This window comes from Chroicocephalus ridibundus, chromosome 13 (genome assembly GCF_963924245.1).
Source record: "Chroicocephalus ridibundus chromosome 13, bChrRid1.1, whole genome shotgun sequence".
NCBI classification, from domain to species: domain Eukaryota; kingdom Metazoa; phylum Chordata; class Aves; order Charadriiformes; family Laridae; genus Chroicocephalus; species Chroicocephalus ridibundus.
The window spans coordinates 3,475,878-3,495,164 of NC_086296.1; the positions used below are offsets into that span (position 1 = coordinate 3,475,878).

The following is a 19,287-nucleotide window of genomic DNA, read 5'->3' on the forward strand; positions in this document are numbered from 1 at the left end:
GATGGGTGGCAGGGGAGATGCCATGGCTGCACCGGCGGTACCCACCAGCCCCGCGATGGGGATGTGGTACCCGACCCCTGGTGCCCATCGCCCGGCCCTCGGGGCGAGCATCCCGCGGGAGCACGCGGGGCCGCAGCCCTAATCCCGGGGGATTTGGCCCACGTGCGCCCGCGTTACCCGGCCACCCTTTGGGTGCGAGGCGGAGGCTGGCGCCTGGGCCGGATTAATGGCTCAGTGTCGTTAGCAGGTTATTTATAGGTGCTCCTCCGTGCCCTAAAAATCTGCGGGAGGAAGGCGAGGAGCTGGGGGGGGTTGTGGGGTGGTGGGGTGGGCATTCCGGGGGGGGTCCCAGCCCAGGGGAGGCCACAGCAAAGCAAAGAGACTCCAGAGCACACGTCCAGCGAGATCCTGGTTTTTACTTTGGGAAAAACACCATCCGGACACACAGCTTGCGGGTTTTGTGGTTTGGTTTGGTTTTTTTTTTTCTTTTTTTTTCTTTTTTTTTTTTTTTTCTTTTTTCCATTTGTTTTTCTCTCATTTTTAAAACAATATAGTGCAGCCAGCACTTCTCACAGTAGAATATAATGGTCAATTTTAGTATAAAAAAAAAACATTCTCAGAGATTTGTAAATGCACTTAGTGCTTGAACAGGCCTTTCAGGGATACAGTACCTCTTTACCGAGCACAATCACCTTGGGTTTCATCGGGGTATTTTTCTTTTTTTTTTTTTCCTTTAAACATCAAAACACTTTGTATTTTGTGGTGTGGAGCCTTTTTTAAATGAATAAATCTATTAAACACATAATTACACAGAGTGAATAACGGACCCTAATGAGCATTTTTGGAACTGTTTGTTTTTGTTTTGTTTTTTTTTTTTAAAAAAAAAAAAAAGGAGAAAAAAAAGGAGGTATGTGAGCGCCCCTGGTGCCGTGGTCGCTTCTAACCCAGAACCAAGGTAGAACTGACAGTAAGGTTGGGGGGGGGGGAAAACCCAGCCTGGATGTGTGTGAGACCCGGGCAGGTCCCGGGGGTGCTGTGGGGCGGGAGAGGGGACGGGGGGGTCCCGCTGGGTGCCCGGCGCGGGGGCACCGAACCTCCAGGTTGAGTGGGAATGGGAGCCAGTGGCCAACGTGGGGCCTGGTGAAAGGAGGAGGAGGAGGAGGAGGAGGAGGAGGAGGAGGAAGAGGGGCGGGAGGAGACTCTGTAGCAGCCAACACGTAGATGTACAGCCTAATAAACTAAAAAAAAAAAAAAAAAAATTTTAAAAAAAAAATCTGTTCAAGTTTTCAAGTGTTTTTCTTAAATAGCCTCCAGACTGTCCCCAGTTATTAGCTTTAATCAAAGCAGTGCAAGTTACGGACTTCAGCTACAGGTCAGGTGCAAGCTCCCTGTGGCCACCACGCGGGCCGGCTGCCCGGTGAGCCCCCCCGGCCGGCCACGGCCACGGCAGAGGGCTCTGCCCCACACGGGGCCGGCCGGGTGCCCTCCGGCGCGCGGAGCGGAGCCTCCTCTCCCTGGATAGCAGCAACTCGTAGCGATTCCCTGTTCACATTCGTGGAGATAAAATGATTTCTGAGCTATATAGACAAGCGGTCCTTCGTCCTGGGCTTCCAGCGGGTTGCGGGTGTATCCAGTCTGGGGACCCCGGTGAAATGCCAGTGTCCCGGGAGCCCTTTCGGCAGCCGACCCCGTGTCCCCCTCCCCGTCCCCCCCCCAGCCCTCGCTGCCACAGTCCGGTACCCGCGCGGTGCCGGAGGGGAGCACGGCTCCTGCCAAAGTCCTCGCCCTGGGTTTGGGAAAAGCAGCATCGGTTCCTTATCTGTAGACGGGCAGGCGGATGTGGGCGTGCTGGTGGTCCAAGAGCCTTGGCACAGAGACGGTCTCGTAGCCCTTGCCCAGCATCTGCTCCTTGATGCAGGGCGGGTGGATGTCGTTGATGAGATACTCCAGGGACTGGAGGCTGCTGCTGAGGATGGAGGTATTGCAGAGCGTCTTGCTGGGCAGCCCCTCGGCAGGGGGCACCCCCAGCTCGCGGGGCCCGGCCCCCAGCTCCGGCGGGTTGTAACAGTCGCTGTTGGGGGTCACCAAGATGCTGTTCCAGGGAGGGGCGAAGTACTGCCCCACCGAGAAGTTGCCGTGCATGCAGTTCAAGGGGGACGAGCTCACCTTCTCGGCCGCCCCCCCCAGGGCGTAGGGACGCGAGGCGCCCGCGCACGTCTCGGGGGACTTGCTGAGGGCCCCCCCGCCGCCGCTGCCCCCGCTATACATTCGCAGGTGCTGCTGCTGCTGCTTCTGCTGCCAGACCAGGTAGTCCATGCCCTCGGGGTAGATGCCCGCCTTGGGTCCCAGGGCCGTGGCCGGGTTAGAGCCCAGCGCCAGCTCGGCGCCCTTGCGGCACTCCGGCAGGACGGCGCCGGCGTACGCGGCGGTGCCGGGGAAGGCGCCGTGCTTGGCCGGGCTGGGGTTGGTGGCCACAACGGCCGGGCAGCCCGGCTGGGCACCCTGCGCCTGGCACTGCTGATTGATCTGGTAGATGATGCTCTGGATGGAGGGCAGGTTGGAGGGCGGCAGGGCCAGGCTCCTGCCCGCCAGCGGCAGCACGGAGGCCGCCACCGTCACGTTGGGTGGCACGGGACCCTCCAGCTGCTTCTGGCCGCCGTGGTAGCTCAGCTGCCCGGCGCAGGAGGGACCTTGAGCTAAAGTGCTTGACGCGGGGTAGGGAGCGACGCCGACCTGGGCAGGCGAGAGCTTAGTCCGCTTCCCCTCCGAGTTCTTCACCACGCTTTTGCCGGAGGCTTTGACGATGGCCAGGAGACCCTGGTAGCCGCCGGCATGCAGGGGGTAGGGGCTGTAGCGTTGCCCCGTGGTGTCATAGCCGTTGACCGTCCGGTTAAGGTGCTTGTGCTGGGGGACCCTGATGTTGGTGGGAAAGATCTTGATGGTCAGCGGGCTGTTGGCCACCTTCTGTGCGTAGGCGTCCAGCTCGGCGGGGCTGGGGTAGCGCGGGGAATGCATGGGTGCCGCCGTCTCGCCTGCGGGAGCAAAGCGTAGGGTGAATCAGGTGCCACCAGCAGGTGAAGGACCCGGCAGCCATCGACCCCCTGCTCCGTCTCCCACCCGCTCCTGGCAAAAAACCAGGTCAGGGCACCAACCTGCCCCCTCCCGCTGGCGGAGTCACTTCTAAGTGGCCTAAAATAAACTCGGTGTGGAGAATGGAAATGTCACTTTACCCAACGGGGGAATCTTTCTCCGAGATTGGATTTAAACTACATTATACAAGCAATTTCATGGGTGCTTTGCGCTGCTACGAGAACCTCACCAAAAATGGAAAAGCATTGCATTTACCAGCCATAAATCAGCAGTTCCTATAATGAGCACAAAAATGTCACTTTTATGCAATTTTACAGATGAACAAAACTGGTGAAATTAACTGTGGTAACCTACTGGAGTCAGCAAAAGCCACTGCAGAAAAAAAAATTATATATGTATATATTTTTGTGCCTTTCAAACTCTTTCCCGAGCAAGTTTCTGCCATTCTGGTGTGAAAACTCATTTGTCGTACCCATTATACTTTCATTTGGAGTTTATCTTGAGTATCCAATGAGCCACCAACTGTGAAAATGATTAAATCTACAAAATCTATCTAATAGATGGAATAAATTAGGTGTTTAAAATCTCCACACGCACACGCACATGCACGTACATGCCGGCACGCGGGGGGAAGACGTTTGCTCCCGAGCCGGTCCCAAAGCCCCCGCACTGGCCAGGCGACGGCTGCAGCACCCTGGGGACGCTGGACTCAGTGCCCACCCGGTGCCAGGTTTTGCAAGGGTGAGATGGTCAAATCGGGGGGGTTTGCGGCAGGTACGCCCCCACCGAGCAGCCCCAGCTCTCCCAGGGACCCTTCCCCGGCTGCCAGGAGGCTCCCAGGCAGCGCAGCCCCACGGTACCTGGGGGGAAGGGGACTGCAGGCACCCAGCACCCCTGCAGGGATGCTGGGAAAGCCACCAGGGTCAACAATTCCCGATGCCACCATGTGCTGGGTGACAAAAGTTTCTGCAGAAGAGCTGCACCACGAGGGGCATTCAGCACACCTAACGAAGCCGTTGAATTGGTCTGCGATGCCTGTCTCCGTCCTGCCCGTGGCTGCCCGCACACACGGGTGTGCCTGCAGGAACCAGGCACGACGCGAAAACCAGGGTTCAGGGGGAGGTTGGGGCACTGGCAGCTGCGGGACTCCGTGTCACCCCCCGGGGAAGCAGAGCGGTGTTTGGGGAGATGCAGGAGTGAGGAGGCCGTGGCCGCTCGCCGCTCTCCGTCCTCTCCATCAGAGCGATGCAGCCGTGATTTAACAGGCAGAACAGCAGAGCGTTCACCAGCCATTCCTCCCATTAAGCTAATGTTATGGGCTTTTTACAGGTGTCTTAAATAGACATTGTTATTAACGAGTATATTAAGCCAATTAAAACCAGGGCTTTTGAGTAGGATTTAATGTAGCTGCCAGGAGACAGGAGGCATGGTATCAGCAGCTCCCTACGGCGGGACACGTGCAGGCACACGGTGTCCCGGGCTGTGCCGCCAATGCCACCAGCCCCCCTGGGCCCATCCCACGCATTGATCAGTGAATGCCCATAAAGCTCCTGAGGCACCCCCCGAGACAGCGGGCACAGGGACGTGCCATGCGAGCGGGTCCCCGCCTGGCCAGTGGCACGGCACGGCAGGTCGCCCGGCACCACGAGCCACGCACATCTGCATTCCCCTTCATGCCGGCACTGCTGTCCTTGGAGGTGGCAGCGTCGTGAATACTCAATTAACATGACACTAATTAGCTGGTGACACTTGCAGAATCCCTAATGAGCCCATTCCACGGAAACGCTCCTTTCCAAGCAAAAATAATTTTTAAAAAAGGGGCCATTGCTGGAGGGAGGGAGGCGGCATCGTCCACGGGCACTGCGGCTCCCCAGCACGAGCCACCAAAACCCTGTCCCCAAGCACCGGGTCTATGGGACACCCTTTTGGGATGGCCCCATGCAGCCCCCCGGAGCTGCTGGCTGCCAGGGGATGACGGGCAGCGCTGCCCGCCCGGTGGAGCCGAGCGTGGCCAGGGACATCCCACCCGCGAGCCCCGGTGCCGGCACGTGGCCGTGGAGCCCCGCGGCTGCCCGCGAGCCGGCCAGTGGGGAGCCGGGAGCCGCCTTTGTCGCCTCTTCACACCAGCTGGGTTGGATGTGACAAGCCACCAATTCGGTGTGTTGTCACATATCAGGGTGACGCACCGAACCCCCCGCCGGGAAAATTACAGAGCGACCGATTTCCCGGCGGCTCCCGGCACACTGGCGGCTGCGCGGCTCCGCCGCTCCCCCTCTCCGCAGTAATTACTGCTTTCTAACGGGCTGTAATTACTGCGAGATGCAAACTCTCCCAACCACTGCCGTCACCCGTCAGGCGCAGGCAGCCCTGACACCGCTGGGTTTGCCCCCTCCCTCCTCTTAAACTTGAACCATCGGAGCCGTCGCACCGGGGAGGGGTGGGATGCGCTGCAGACCCCCGGCTGGACCTCCGCCGGCTGCCGACACACGAGCAGCCCTGGCTCTCACCACCTCTAAACCAAACCCAGCCACCGGCCTGGCAACAGGCACCCATCAACAGCCGCTTTTCTACCAGAAGATGCTTCTCCGGCTCCCGACTCCCTCCCTCCCTCGCTGGCGTTCCCACGGGATGCGGCCGGCACACCCCCCGCTCCGAGCTCCCCCTCCCTCCCTGACCTGCTCTATTTTTTCCAGCCTGCACTCAATAACAGCTAAATAATTGAATCTGCTCAGCAGCCAAAGATTTGTTTTGAATTTTATTGGAATTTTAAATTGTTTTGTTTCTTCAGTATTTTATTACTGTAAATGGAAAATGCATCGCCTGCAGTAATAATCCGATGGCTTTTTATATTACTCCGAGCTTCTGCTCAAAGCATTATTGGAAAGCCAGGCAGAAACGAGAAGCCATTATAATGGCAGCACAGGCTTATAAGATTACGCCTCCAGCTAAACAACTTTTTACTTTAGCAAATTGGCCACCAAACCCGGTTCGAGACACAGATGTAAATCCCAGACCCCACCGGTGCCGTGATCCAGAATAAATCTCAGTTTATGGGTCGAGGAGCTCCAGCCCGCCGTGCCCGGAGCAGCTGGGTCTGCGCAAAATGTCTGACGGGGATGGGGATCCCCAGCATCCCCGGCATCTCCTGTATCCCCAGCATCTCCTGCATCCCCGGCATCTCTTGTATTCCCAGCATCTCCTGCATCCCCGGCATCTCTTGTATTCCCGGCATCTCCTGCATCCCTGGCATCCCCAGCATCCCCGGGGTCACCCACACTGTGCCTGGCTGCATCCTCAGCCTGCCAGGACCGGGGAAGAAGGAAAGATGGGGAGAAAGGAGGGGAAGGAAGCTAACCGAAGACATCCTTACGGCTGGAGAGACCAAGGCTAACCAGAGGCCTACAATCCAGGGCTTGTGCCACGCAGGAATCGGCCGGCACAAACCCACAACAGTCCCCAATTACCCCTGGCCCCGGCTCCGCTGGGACACAATGGGTGCCGGCGAAGCCCAGCTGCCGGGCCCCTAATTAACCCTGATTTTAACTGTACACTTTTAAAGGCACTAAAGCGGTTATAAAGTGGAGAACAAGGCAGGGTTAATAGCGCAGACCTAAATTGCAGGCCCGCGGGGCCCGGGCCCCATAGAAATAATAGACCTGTCTGGGCTGCTCAGCTGTCAGTCACGCGAACAATTCGGCACCCGAGGAGCTCACAGAAGCGGCAGCATCAGGGCTCTGGCAATCAGTGTCTGCTCGGTTAAAGCAGTTATGGGATCAAAACGGCGCCAGGAAAGACGCTCAGCACCAGGAAGGATGCTCAGCACTGGGAAGGACGCTCATCATCAGGAAGGATGCTTGATAATGGGAAGGATACTCGACATTAAGAAGGATGCTTGGTACCGGGAAGGATGTTCATGACCAGGAAGGATGCTCGGTACCAAGAAGGATGCTCAGCACTGGGAAGGATGCTCAAGACCAGGAAGGACAGGAAGGATGCTCAGCATGAGGAAGGATGCTCAAGACCAGGAAGGATAGGAAGAATGCTCACCACTAGGAAGGATGCTGAGGACCAGGATGGACAGGAAGGATGCTCAGTACCAGGAAGGATGCTCCTTGCTGCCCCAGGTTTCCCCCGGCCTGGTGCTGGCAGCAGCATCCCTGGCTGAGCCCCCTCCTCTCTGGAGGAGGGCAAGCTCACGCACCAGCAATTTATGGCTTTAATTTTCAGGCCGTGATGCTGCAGGAGATGTTGTGCTCCCCGGGTGGTTGCCCCGTTCTGGAAGGGGATGGCGAGGAGGACACCAGGGTGCATGGGGTGGGATATGTCCCAGGGATCAGCACCGGCAGAGCCGCAGCCCTGAGCGAGGACTCAGCAGGGACAAGCCAAGCGGGGACCCGGCGGCAGCACGCAGCACCTAACCGGTTAACAGCCAGCACGGAAGACATGCGCTGCCTGCCACAGACAGGCAAGATAGCTCCCTCCCTCTCCTCCATTCCTTCGCTCCTCTGCGAGATAAGATGGGACAAACCTTATTTTTTACACAGCGAAAGCATTCAAGTAGTTTGCCACAAATGGAAGAAGTAATCTCAGAGGTAAATCTTTATGAAGCTGCCGAAGGTGAAGCCGTGGCTGGAAGCTACCTGGCGCCTCGCTCAGGACTTGCTTCCTCGCGGTCCCAAAGGAGAACACTCTTTGCCCCTTTTCAGGTGGGAGTGGAGCCAACACCGAGCCCAGGAGGGTTTGCCAGGGATGCTCGCCAGGCTGCAGCGGCCGGCACCATGCCCACCGCTCGGGCACTGGAAAGGATGCCCCAAGGCCAGCCCAACACAACCCCCATGTCACCCAAATGCCACCCTGATACTGCCCCAATGCCATCAGGAGGAATGCCCGAGAGCTTGGCCATGGTTTTCTGTCCCAAACCACAACGCGAAGCCCCGGCTGCTCTGCCCACCCTGGCTTCACCCGCTCCCATCGCCACATTCACCCCGGGAAGGGGCATTTCCTGGGAACCACCCTGCCTTGCCCCGAGCATCCTGCCAGACCCCTCCATCCCCACCCTCGCCCTCCCTCCCAGTCCTGCTCGACTCCTCTTACAGGAAAGCGCTGTGTTTCCAGCACGCTGAGCTCCTGTTTCGCTCCTGCTCTGCCTTCCCGAGCTGGCGGGGCAAAAGGGCAGCAATTAGGCAGGATTTTTAATTTGCACAGGGGCAGGAGGGGGTGGGAAGGGGAGCGATGCTGAAAGTGCCGGGTGGAGGCAGGAGGAGACGCTGGGGACCTGAGATGTCGCTCAGCGATCGGCGTGCCAATGGATCTTATTAAAAAATAATAAGTGCTACAGCCTCCAAATGAATTAAACTCCGCAAGAGCCAAGAGCTCATCCCCTGGCTTTGGGACCAGGCTCCCTGTTCCCCTCGCAGCAAGGAGATCCCCTTGTCTTCAAAGCTTCAAAAAGCATCAAAAATCCCTTTTTTTTTCTCTGCCTGCAACACTAGGCGCAGATTTCCAAAGAGCTAAACCCTAAATATTTGCAAAACACTTGGAAGAAACCTCAATATTTGGAAAACACTTGGAAGAAAACAAACAAAACCTGGTGCGGTTTTTAACAAATCAAAAAAGTCCTGGAAGTTTGGGTCCGAGCCCCAGGGCCGTAAAGCTGCCTGGGCAGGAACCGGCTGCCCCCACCCCGCGGGCAGCAGCTCCCGGACCCCCCCCTTGCCCACCCTGCGGGGCCAGAGGGCAGAGCCCACCCGTGTGGCACAGCCGGGGCCAGGGAGGGGGGTGCTGGGGCCGATGACCCCCTCCCAAGGGCAGTGTCCCAGGTGGCACCGGGGGGGTCTCTGGGGGACGCTGCCCCTGGGTCACTCATGGGCGGGCGTAGGGAAGCGCAGCCCCCAGCCCCAAGGAGAGCAGCCGTGGGAGCCGGCGTGGGTCCCACGCATCCCCCGAGCCGTTTTTGGGGTGCAGCTGGGCAGAGGGGGTCGCCGGCTCCGCTCCCCCCCCCCCCACCCGCCATCACCACTCACTCTGCGCCAGGCAGGTTGGGCTGCTGTCACATCGCACCGTCTTTCCCACCCTGTGAAGTGCGGTGGTTTCTATGGTGATGGTGTCCCCGGGATGGGTGGCGCAGAGGCCACCACGCGGTGGCGGGGGGCCCGTGCACCGGCCCCGTCCCCAGCCCCCCATGAGCACAGCCCTGGCGGGGACGGCGGCCCCCCATGACATGCACCATGGCTGTCCCCAGAAATGCTGCATCCCCCCTGTAGACCCCCCCATTGCACTACCCCCCTACCCCCCACCCCGGCCCCACAGGACAAAAGCATCCTCTGGCAGAGCATCCTCGGCGTGAGGAGCCGAGACACAACGCGCCCCGGCTTCGGGGGCTTAAATTAAAACCAACTACAGAAATAATAGCAGGAGAAATCCATCTGAATAAACGTAGGTGGCAAACCCCGCGCGGCAGCCGCGCAGGAGCCGTAATCTGCAAAGACAACAAAATTCATGACAAAGCACAAAGGGAAGCGCCGGGCTTCGCCGTCCCCAGATATTCATCCGTTAACACGTTCCCTTTTTAGGCTGACATGTCATTTCAGATGGGCCTTTTTTTTTTTTTCCCTCCCCTTTCTTCTCCCCCTCGACGGCGCGCGCGGCTCTGCCGAGGCGGCTGCTGAATTGGATCACCTCAGGGCGAGCACTTTATTATCTGCAGTCAAAGCGTCACCACAAATACCCGTCTACACACACACGTGTCACTTCCCATTTGTCTCCTCCACGAGGTATTAGCGCCGCGCGCCGCCGTGCACCGTGCCACCACGTCCACCGGCGCGGCAAAGGCAAACGGCGCCGGGCAGGAGGCACCCGGGGAGGGCGGCATCGCGGCCATGAGGATGCCCCGGTGCCACCCCACTGGTGCCCCGCTGCCACCCTGATGCCACCCCAATGCTAAGCACGATGCCACCCCAATACCACCCTGATACTACCCCAATGTCATCCCAGTGCCCCCCCAATACTGCCCCGATGCCACCCTTATGACACCCAGATGCCAACCCAACACCGCCATGATGCCGCCCCAAGGCCACCCGTATGTCACCCAACACTGCCCCCAACCCAGCCCTGATGCCACCCCAAAGCCCCCTGAGGCCACCGCAACACAAGCCTCATGTCACCCCAGTGCCATCCTGATACTGCCCCAATGTCACGCCAGTGCCACCCCAATGCTGTCCCAATGCCATCCTCATACCCACCCAATGCCCCCGCAACGCCAAGCCGATGCTACCGCGATGCCACCCCAATACTGCCCCAAAGCCACCCTTCTGACACCCAACGCTGCCCCGACACAGCCCCCCCCCCCACCACACAGCTGCCGAGGGGACCCCGGCACCGGGAGGGAACCCCCCACCTGCGGCCGGCAGCCCCCCAGCTCAGCCCAGCCACTCCCCAGCCCCTGTGCTCTATCATCCACAGTAAATTAGTATTTGATTAACTTTAAGACACAGGCTTTGCACACCGAGCATGGCCGCCAGCGCCCACAGCACCCCGTCCCTGCCGAGGGGCACAGGGTGGGCACCCCCGGCGCAGGCTGCGGGTGCCCCGTCCCCGGGTCTGCAGCCCCCCACGGCCCCACCGGTACCCGGGAACCTGCTTCGCGGCCGAAGGACCAGTGAATTCTTGGAAAGTTTGGACACAAACCAAACCCCCTGGTGTGTTGGGGCATTACCAGCGAAGGCCACCCAAAACCCGAGGCTGTGACCTGGCGGGAGATGGTCCCACCCCGAGAGGCCGCCCCGGCGCCGGGGGAGCCCCCCCTCGCCCATCCATCTCCCCCCACACACGTGACCGATCGAAAAGTGTTTTTGCAGCGTTTCCTGGCAGGGAAAGTGCAAGTCAACAGCACATTTTGGGCACGGCAGTTAATTGAACTCCTTTTTATGGCACGTATATAAATACACAGAACCATCATTAACCGATCCCTTCCAGAAACTGAAAATGAAAGAATTAATCTTATTTCACTCATGTGTAACCCCTCATGAAATTAAAATGATATTTTATGGGTGTGTACAAAAGCAGAGCCTTGCTGCAGCTACTTTAATGAAAATGCCCTTGGAATAAGTAGAATTGGGTAACGAGAAGCCATTAAACGGGGCTTTCTCCCATATGCAATTAAACACTTTTATCACTGATGAGAGTCCCCACGGGCGAGTGGGGAGAGGGGTGGGTGACCCTGGAGCTGTGTCCCTGGCACTTTGCTGCTCTCTGAGCCCCGGCCATCATCTCTCATTAGTGCTTTAATAACCCAGCCGGACCCCGGCGCCGGCTCACATCACCCCCTGGAGCCATTTCTCACACCGCCCCCATGGGGCTGAGGTGTATGGGGTCCAGACCCCCCCCGGCATGAGGCTGGGGTCCAGATCGATCCCCATCAGAAGGATGCGCGTGGTCAGAGGTGGTGGTCGATGCTCCCACAGCGACCCGTGACGACAGCACGGAGGGAGCTCCCCATCACTCCCAGCTCCATACGGATCCCACCCCCTTATGGGAACGCGCATCCTGCACCCCCGCCGCCACACGGCCAGCCCCAGGCTGACGGCAGAGCAGCGCAGGCTGAAGGAGGGCACAGAGGAAGCAACATTTAATTAAATATAAGCCACCGCTACATTACTGCAGAGAGCAAGAGCAGCAAAGAGTTCGGCCAAGCTGAGAGTGGTATTATTTGATTTATAATTTAAATAAAGCTCAGGATTCCTGTAATGCGCACAGAATAAAATCAAAAGGGACCGGGCTGCTGGAGTTAATTGGACGTGATATTTTCCTGAGGATGCTGCCTCTCCGCAGGCTCCTGCTCCTCGGCGGGCAGAGGCAGGCAGGGCTCCGGGCACCCTCCTGCTGCCTCCTGCATCCTCCTCGAGGATGCGACGCCGCCATGCCGGGATGGCACCCACGGTTCAGCCCCGGGATTATGGGCAAGGCAAACCGGCCGCTGCCATGAGCTGGTTAACGGCGAGCACGGCGGCAAAGAAGTCACCTATGGCATTTAATGGGATAGATTTCGTGGGATGCACCGAGGCTGCTGGGAAGCGGCCGCGCGGGCGCGTGGGGCACCCAGACCAGGGGACGGTAATTAGCAGGAGAGCCAAGGGGCAGAACCAGGGGGGCGAAGGCACCGGGGCCGTCAGCTCCCAGCACGGGCGGGAAAATTAGTCAGCTCACCTTTTACGTGAAATTAATACAAAAATTAATCAGCGGCGCGGGCAGGATAATAGGTTTTCACAGTGGTGCCGGGCCAGACGGCCAATGTGCCGAGAGCCAGACTCATTTAATATCGACAGAAACAATGCCAGAGGACAGAAATAAGACCCATAAAGATAATTACTGAGATACTCAGGAACAAATTAAGTAATCAGAGGCACTTCTAAATTGTGCCTCGTTTTAAGAGAACGCTCTCTCTGTCGATTACCTTCGCGGGCGTTTAGGAGGCGGCAGGAGGCTCGGCCCCGTGTGCCGGCTCCCCGGCCCCCCTGCGCCGCGCTCACCGCAGGTGCCATAAATAAAGGAGGGAAAATGGTATTCCAAACCAGATGCATGGCCCTGGATGTCACCTGCAATTTAATTTGCACTAGCAGGAGGCAGAGAGGAGCGAGACGTGCTGGATTCGCCCATAATGAGCGGAAACATACGGGCAGCTAAACTTTGATTAAGGTGACCCGGCTGGCGGTGAGCGCGGCGCGGGGGTCCAGCCGGGGAACGCGGCCACCGCCGCGCACAGCCCACCCCAGGGGACGCGCCCCGGCGGGGGACAAGCCTCAGAGACCTCGGGAGAGTGCGGTCCTGCCCCAAAGGATGGGGTGCAGCCAAAAACCCTGCTCCCCTGAGCTTAATGGGGTCCGGCTTGGGGTCAGATCTCTGCAACCCGCCCTCCTCCCACCGGTGCGGTTCAGGGACACCCCAGGGCTGGGGACCCTTCCCAGGATGCGGGTCGCTGCCCCCATGAGCGGCTCTCCCCACCGATGGGTGCCTTGATGCGTGGGAGGACCACGTACGGGCTCCCACTCCCCAAACCTCCTTATTTTAGCATCTTCTCCAGGAGGGTCTCTGGTGGGGTGGGAAATGCTGGGGAGCACCAAACCCCCAACACAGGAGGGTGTTTCTGGCCCCCGTCCCCAGGGTGCTGCTCCTCAGCGTCCCCACGGGGCGACAGTCCCCAGCTCTGATCCACAACTACGTCTCCAGAAAACCCTGCCAGGCTCAAGCCGCCCATGGGTCTCGGACCGTGTGGGTACAGCTGAGCTAATTAGCCCGTGGCAACGAGGCACGCTGGGAGCCGGACCCTCGCGCCAGCCCTGCGCCGCCGCGCGCCGCTCAGGCGTGACGGATTAGGAATAATTTTACAACAGCAACATCCGTTTTCCTTCCAGACACTAATAAGAAGGAGACCCGAGCGGCTCCGTGAGCTCCGACGCAGCGCAAGCGCCCGGGGATCCACGCACCCACCCACCCGCTTGGCAGACGGGCCGAGACCCCCCCGAGAGCTGGCACCCCGATGGGCGCCTGGGTGCAAACAGCTCGGGGGGGTCTCCGATGCCGCCCGCCCCCGTGATTGCTGATGCACACGCAAGCGCTTCCTCCCGCCTGTGATGCTGGGAGACGCGGGCGCCCATCGCCCTGCCTCTGGCCTGGGTGATCTGCTCCCTGCAGCGATGCTGGGCTGGAGCTTGGGGAGCTTCACCCAAAAAACAACCTTCCCGGCTGCCGGTGTGAGCCGAGCCCCGCCGGAGCCGTGCCGGGGGTCCCCAGGGTGGCCGAGCATCGCCCACACCCCGCGCCCGGCTCGCTGGGCTGCGAGGGGGTGCCCGGGTAGAGGGGAAAAAAAAACCATCTCCGGGAAAATACAGATCATTAAACAAATGCCCGGGGGCTGTCACAGCCTAACAAGCAGAGCTTTAGCAGCTGATTTGTCTTCAGCCGGCAATGTTTAAAAATCCAACTGAGACCAGCAGAAAAATATCCACTCCCCTCTTTAAAACACACATTCATCACTTGAGAATCTTAATGCGTCTTTCCCAGCCGGGGAGGTCAAACACGCCTGCCTAAAGCAGGCTCATTAAATATACATTTAATCATGGTTTGGATTGAGAGACAAAGGCTGGGAGAGACAGGTGCTTTACTGGAGTGACCTTTTGGATCCCATTTTAATGTAACTAGTTTACAGCTTATCTGAAAGGCCAGCTCCTGGGGAAGGCGAGCTGCGGCAAAACGGGGAAAGTAATTAGGGGGGGAAGGGCCGGGGAGGTTTGGGGGGCCGCGGAGCAGGCGACAGCAGCATCCTCTGCCGCCGCGCGCCCAGACAGCTCTGCAACATTTTCTGAAGTTCGACTTATCAACCAGAGCAACCCAATTTAATTTGCTTATCTTGTCTCCTTCCTCCCCCCATCACTCCCCGCCCCCCCCTCCCCCCCATCCCCGCTTCTCCTGCTCTTTTTAATTATCGGTTAAATAAATGTCTTTTTCAATAAGGGAAGCGGCATCAAAGTGGGTGCGCGTGTCCCCCCTCTCCCCTCCCCGGGCACTTACACTTGCGCGGCTCCAGCGCCTTGTTGGGGCAGGCGAGGTGCTGGGCTGGGGGGTTCTGGGTCCTCTGCAAACAGGCCAGCATGGTCCGGGCTTCCCGGCGGGCAGTGCCGCCCCCGCCGCCGGCCCACGTCCTGCCGAGAGAGAGGAGACACGCCGCTCAGGCGAGGGGACCTGCTCATCCCATTGCCCACCACCCTCCTGCCCACCCAGCCGCTCCCCGGGCAGAGGAGCTGGAGGCAGGAGTTCCCGGCGCCGACCGCAGGAACACACACTGCTCAGAGCCCTTTGCTCCTTTGGAGATAAATAAAATACCTCTGGAAGCCTTAAATAAATACGAATGTATATAAAATAAATACAAAGGTCTCCGTGGGTGATTTGTGCTTCCTGTAAAGCTTTCCGCCCTTCCTGCTGGGAAAGGGGCAGAGCCGGGGCATCCCTCCGGCACCGTGCTCCTGGCAGTGCCAGACCGCTCCGCCGGCGTGCCAGCCGGCACCCCCCAGCAAAGCGACCCCACCGGCTCCGGCCAAGGCTGGGGAAAGACGGCGTTAAAAATCCCGCTCGGGGTCCTGGGATCCGTCGCCAGCTCCCAGCTGGCATCAAAATCTGCTTGACAAAAGCTGGAGGGGTCAGGCCAAAGTCATCGCCGCCACCGCTCTGCTAATTGTACATCCTTCACGAGCCGCCGCGGAGGGCATGAATTATAACCAGTTGCTGCTGACACCCTCCCGCTGCTCCGGCTGGCGCGGGGAGCGATATTCCCGCTTGGAGAGGGCAGGGAGACGTGGGCAGGAGCAGCAGAAAAGCAGGCAGCGGTGCCCGTCCTCCGGCGTCGTGGCTTCTGAGCCGTCGCTCTCCCAGCGGCACGTTTTACTGATGGCTGGGGGTCACGGCTGGGCACATCACTTCATCGCAGGGCGACCATCTCCTCCTGCAGCCATCCGGCAAATGGGATGTTTCCTGCACGCAAGCGACGCCAGGGCCGGTGTGCGGGCGAGCTGTGCCGTGGTGGGTTTGGGCATGCACCGCTGGGCAGCAAAGCACAAATGGATGCTCCCGGAGCTGTGCCCGGGGCTCTCCTTGCTCCGACGGTTCAAACGTCACCCTACGAAACACGCCTTCGCAGCCACCACGGTGCGCAGGCGACGGTACCCGGCACCCGCGGCGCTTGCCGCTCGCTCCCGCCCCGTGGCCCCCCTCCACCGCACAGTGGGGTCCCAGGCTCTGGGCTCGTCCCCGGGCTGGGTGGCCAGCGGTGGCGGGACCTGAACTGGGTGTCAGTGCCGTGGCCAGGCTCTCACCCAGTCCCCCCCCACTACAAACTAACAAGGGAGAGACTCGTTAGTGAAAGGTGTGAGGAGCAGGAGGGGAGGAGGAAGTCATCTAATACCAAGCAGGTGTCTGGAGAACCCAAATCGTGCTGTTTTCTCCTAATAATGAAGTATTCATGAGTAAAAGCCTTTTTCACTACTTTCTTAAGATACTAATTTCACAACAAGCGCCTTGTTACCATGCAATTATTCCAATCGTGCATTTCTCCCAGATTCCATCTGTCCTCGCGCTCTCTAAATGAAAGACAATCATGTAACCACCTTTCATTATTCACTATTTTACTTTCAGCAAAGGTACCCTGAAAGAAATGATTTCCTCTGAAAGGGACTTTTATTCAGTTTCAAAACCAATTTTCTCCTATTACTGTCTTAAAAAAAAAAAAAGGAGGGGGGCAGGGAGGTGTTTTTATTTCATGCATTACATATCCTTTGTTAACGCAGCTCGCAGTAAAAGCAGCCGTATCCATTTTCTGGCTTCGATTTCTGGTAATTTTAAAATATGCCATTACAATCAGGCAGAAATTATACAGTTTGAAAAGAGAATGAAGTGCTTCTTATTCAGAGGCTGAGCGCACTTGACTGCCGGGGAGCTCGCCTCTCCCCGCCGGGACTCGGGGTTCATTACGCAGCCCCGGCTCCCGGCGCGCCGCGGCTCCCCCGGCACACGGTGGCAGTGGCGGCGGCTGCATCCGCACCGGAGAGCTGCCGCGCCATCCCTGTCCCCGTCCCCGCGGGGTGGACCCGGGTCAGGGCACCCACGGCCACGCGGGGGCTGGCGGCAGCGGGGTACCTGAGCCTCACCTACGCGGTCACCTCGGGGCTGGCGTCCCGCCGGCTGTCACCATCTGGCCGATTAGCGGGCAGACGTCACCTCCTCCCCTGCAGCGAGGCCAGCTCAACGCCAGGACGCTGCCCCGTGTCCCTGTCCCCGCGTCCTGGGCACGGGCTTCGTGGGTGGCTCGTGCCGCTGGCGGATGCACGTCAGGTGCCTGCTGGTCCCTGGGGACCCAAGAGCAAGGAAAAAGCACCCAGGGGAGGGGGTGGCATGGGCCGAGCGGAGAGGCCAACCCGCCCCACGGGACAGGATGTGGCCACCATGGGGCCACCAAATCCAGATACCAACAGGAGGGAGGGCGAGGATGCAGCCCCGCTCCAGGGCTGAGCTCTGGGGGAAGGGGGGATGCTCGTGGCCAGTCACAGGAGCTGTGGGCACCCTTAACCCTGGGGGTCCAGCAATGCAGGTCCCCTGGGGACACCCCCATGATGGCAGGGGTGCTCTCCCCACCACTGCTCTCTGGGGCCCCCAAACACACCCACGCACAGCCCAGCAGCCTCCCAGATGGCTACCAGGAGCCATCCCGACCCTCAGCCATGCACAGCGGGACCATCATCGGCATCAGCCGGGAGAGACGCGGGAGCCACATGCCAAACTAAATAAAGCTGCCGATTAATTCAGACGCCAGTTTTGCCTCCGTCTCCCAGCGTCGCGCAGTGGAGACGATTTTTCCGACAGCTACGCTGTGTTTCACCCCACCTTCACGGGCACGCTTCATAACCACGACGGCCCCGGTGGCCGCACACACCGCGACACTGTCCCTCTATCCCGGCACCCTGCCGGGCACCCCCCGGCCCCCTAAAGCGCCCGTAGGCGAGAGGGTGGGCGCCCGGCACAATGGGCATCTGTGCCGCGGTGGCATTTCGTTAATGCCGCTCAGAAAAGCCCCTGAATCAGCTGATGGGAATTGGGCGCTGGGCTGTCCGAACGCTTAGCGCCGGCTTAGTTAGCTCCATCTGCATTTGAACTAATTCCAATCAGCAGGATCCGATTTAGTTCAAGCTGCTCTGGCTCTTTCATGGCAGGAAAGACAACACTCAGCAGTTTTGCCCAAGCGCCCCGGAGTCTGCACGGCCTCTGCCCAGTCTCCGCCGATGGCCCGGCCACCACCCGGCCAGTGGCACAGCCGGCACCGCGGCACACGGGGAGAGCATCCCGCTTTTGGGGATGCCAGGAACAACATCCCTTGGGGATGCCAGAAGCGGGGTCCCTTGGGGATGTCAGGATCAGGGTCCCTTGGGGACACCCAGACTAGGGTCCCCCAGAAGCCCCAGCCCCACATCCCATGGCATCACTCCCCAGCCCCAGCATCATCCCCCTCCATCCTTCCCCAGCCCATCTCCGACCGCTCCTTCCCACCCCCCAACTCCAGGCCAGCTAATTTCGAAGCCCTATCTCTACATCACACTATTTATAAGCCCAAGGTCTTTGTGACTTTAATAAAAAAAAAAAAAAAACCAAAAAAAAACCCCACCCTCTATGTCTAAAGTCCCCGTGACGGGAGGGTTTGGCACCTCCTCTGACATCAGCGGCTGATAAGTCGGGCTTATCTCCTCCGAGAGCCCCGCAAAGGTCCCTCCAGCGAGATAAGGCCGGCGCAGCTGTCGATAGAGGCTTTCGCAGGCAAGGATTTAGATAAAAGAAAATGTGACAGGAGGTGGGGTGGGGGTGGGGGGGGTAAAAAAAAGAAGGGAACTTCTAAAGTCTCAGCCTGAAGTGGGTCTGTGCCCCGGGCAGCAGGTTGGGCCTGGGTCCCCTCGCTGGGAAAAGCAAGGGACAAGGTCTCGGTCACCATCCAGGCTCCGGTGCAACGTGTGCGCATCCTTCCCCAGGCGTTATCGGGGCGCCCTGGGGTGCAAGCCCATAAAAAGGGAGTTTTTGGGGCTGGGAGACGAAGAGGGGCAGGAACGGGGATGCTGGAAAGCCATTTGAGTCACGACGCTGCGTCTCCCCCCCTGGCTATTAAAAAATAGGGCTGGGTTCGGCACAAGGACAGGAGGTGACCGGGTCACCCTGCCTAGGAGAGGCACCAGAGGCTTCTGACAGCGCCAGACAGACAGACGGACAGCGTGGGAGCCAGGCCAAGGCTGGCAGCGACCCCCGCAAGCCAGCAGCACCGATAAATTCAGCAAAAGCCCTCGCTGGCTCCTGGAGTGCCAAACGCAACAAACCTGCCTGCCACGGTGCCGGGGCTACCTGCCGCTACCGGGCACAGCCCCGTCCCTCGTCCCTCCATGCTGGGATGAAGGAGAAACCCACCGCCCCACCAGGGAGCTCCTCTTCCTCGCAGCCATCAGTGCTACCCCCACAGCAGCCCCGGCACGGCTTCAACCACCGTCCCCAGTCCCCATGGACACTGGTCTCCCATCAGATGGCATCCCTCCTGCGCGGGTGAGGAGGTGCCAGGGGAGGAAGGCTTCGCCCCCATGCACAAAGGGCGGAAAACGGGCTTTCTGCTGGCGCTGCTGC

At 59.4% G+C, this 19,287-nt stretch overlaps 1 protein-coding gene across 2 annotated transcripts in view; it reads right to left on the bottom strand.

The window, feature by feature from the left end:
• Positions 1-514: 514 nt before the first annotated feature.
• The window catches only part of FAM222A (family with sequence similarity 222 member A), a 31,761-nt gene continuing 12,988 nt past the window's right edge, over positions 515-19,287 (bottom strand). The window contains exons 2-3 of one of the 2 annotated variants that reach the window (XM_063351041.1): positions 14,656-14,786; positions 515-3,032 (exon numbers count right to left, since the gene is read on the bottom strand). In XM_063351041.1, coding sequence (XP_063207111.1) covers positions 1,816-3,032; positions 14,656-14,737 — 1,299 coding nt within the window. In that variant the 5' untranslated portion in view covers positions 14,738-14,786 and the 3' untranslated portion in view covers positions 515-1,815. The remainder of the gene's footprint in view (positions 3,033-14,655; positions 14,787-19,287) is intronic. The other variant, XM_063351040.1, reaches the window with a different exon arrangement.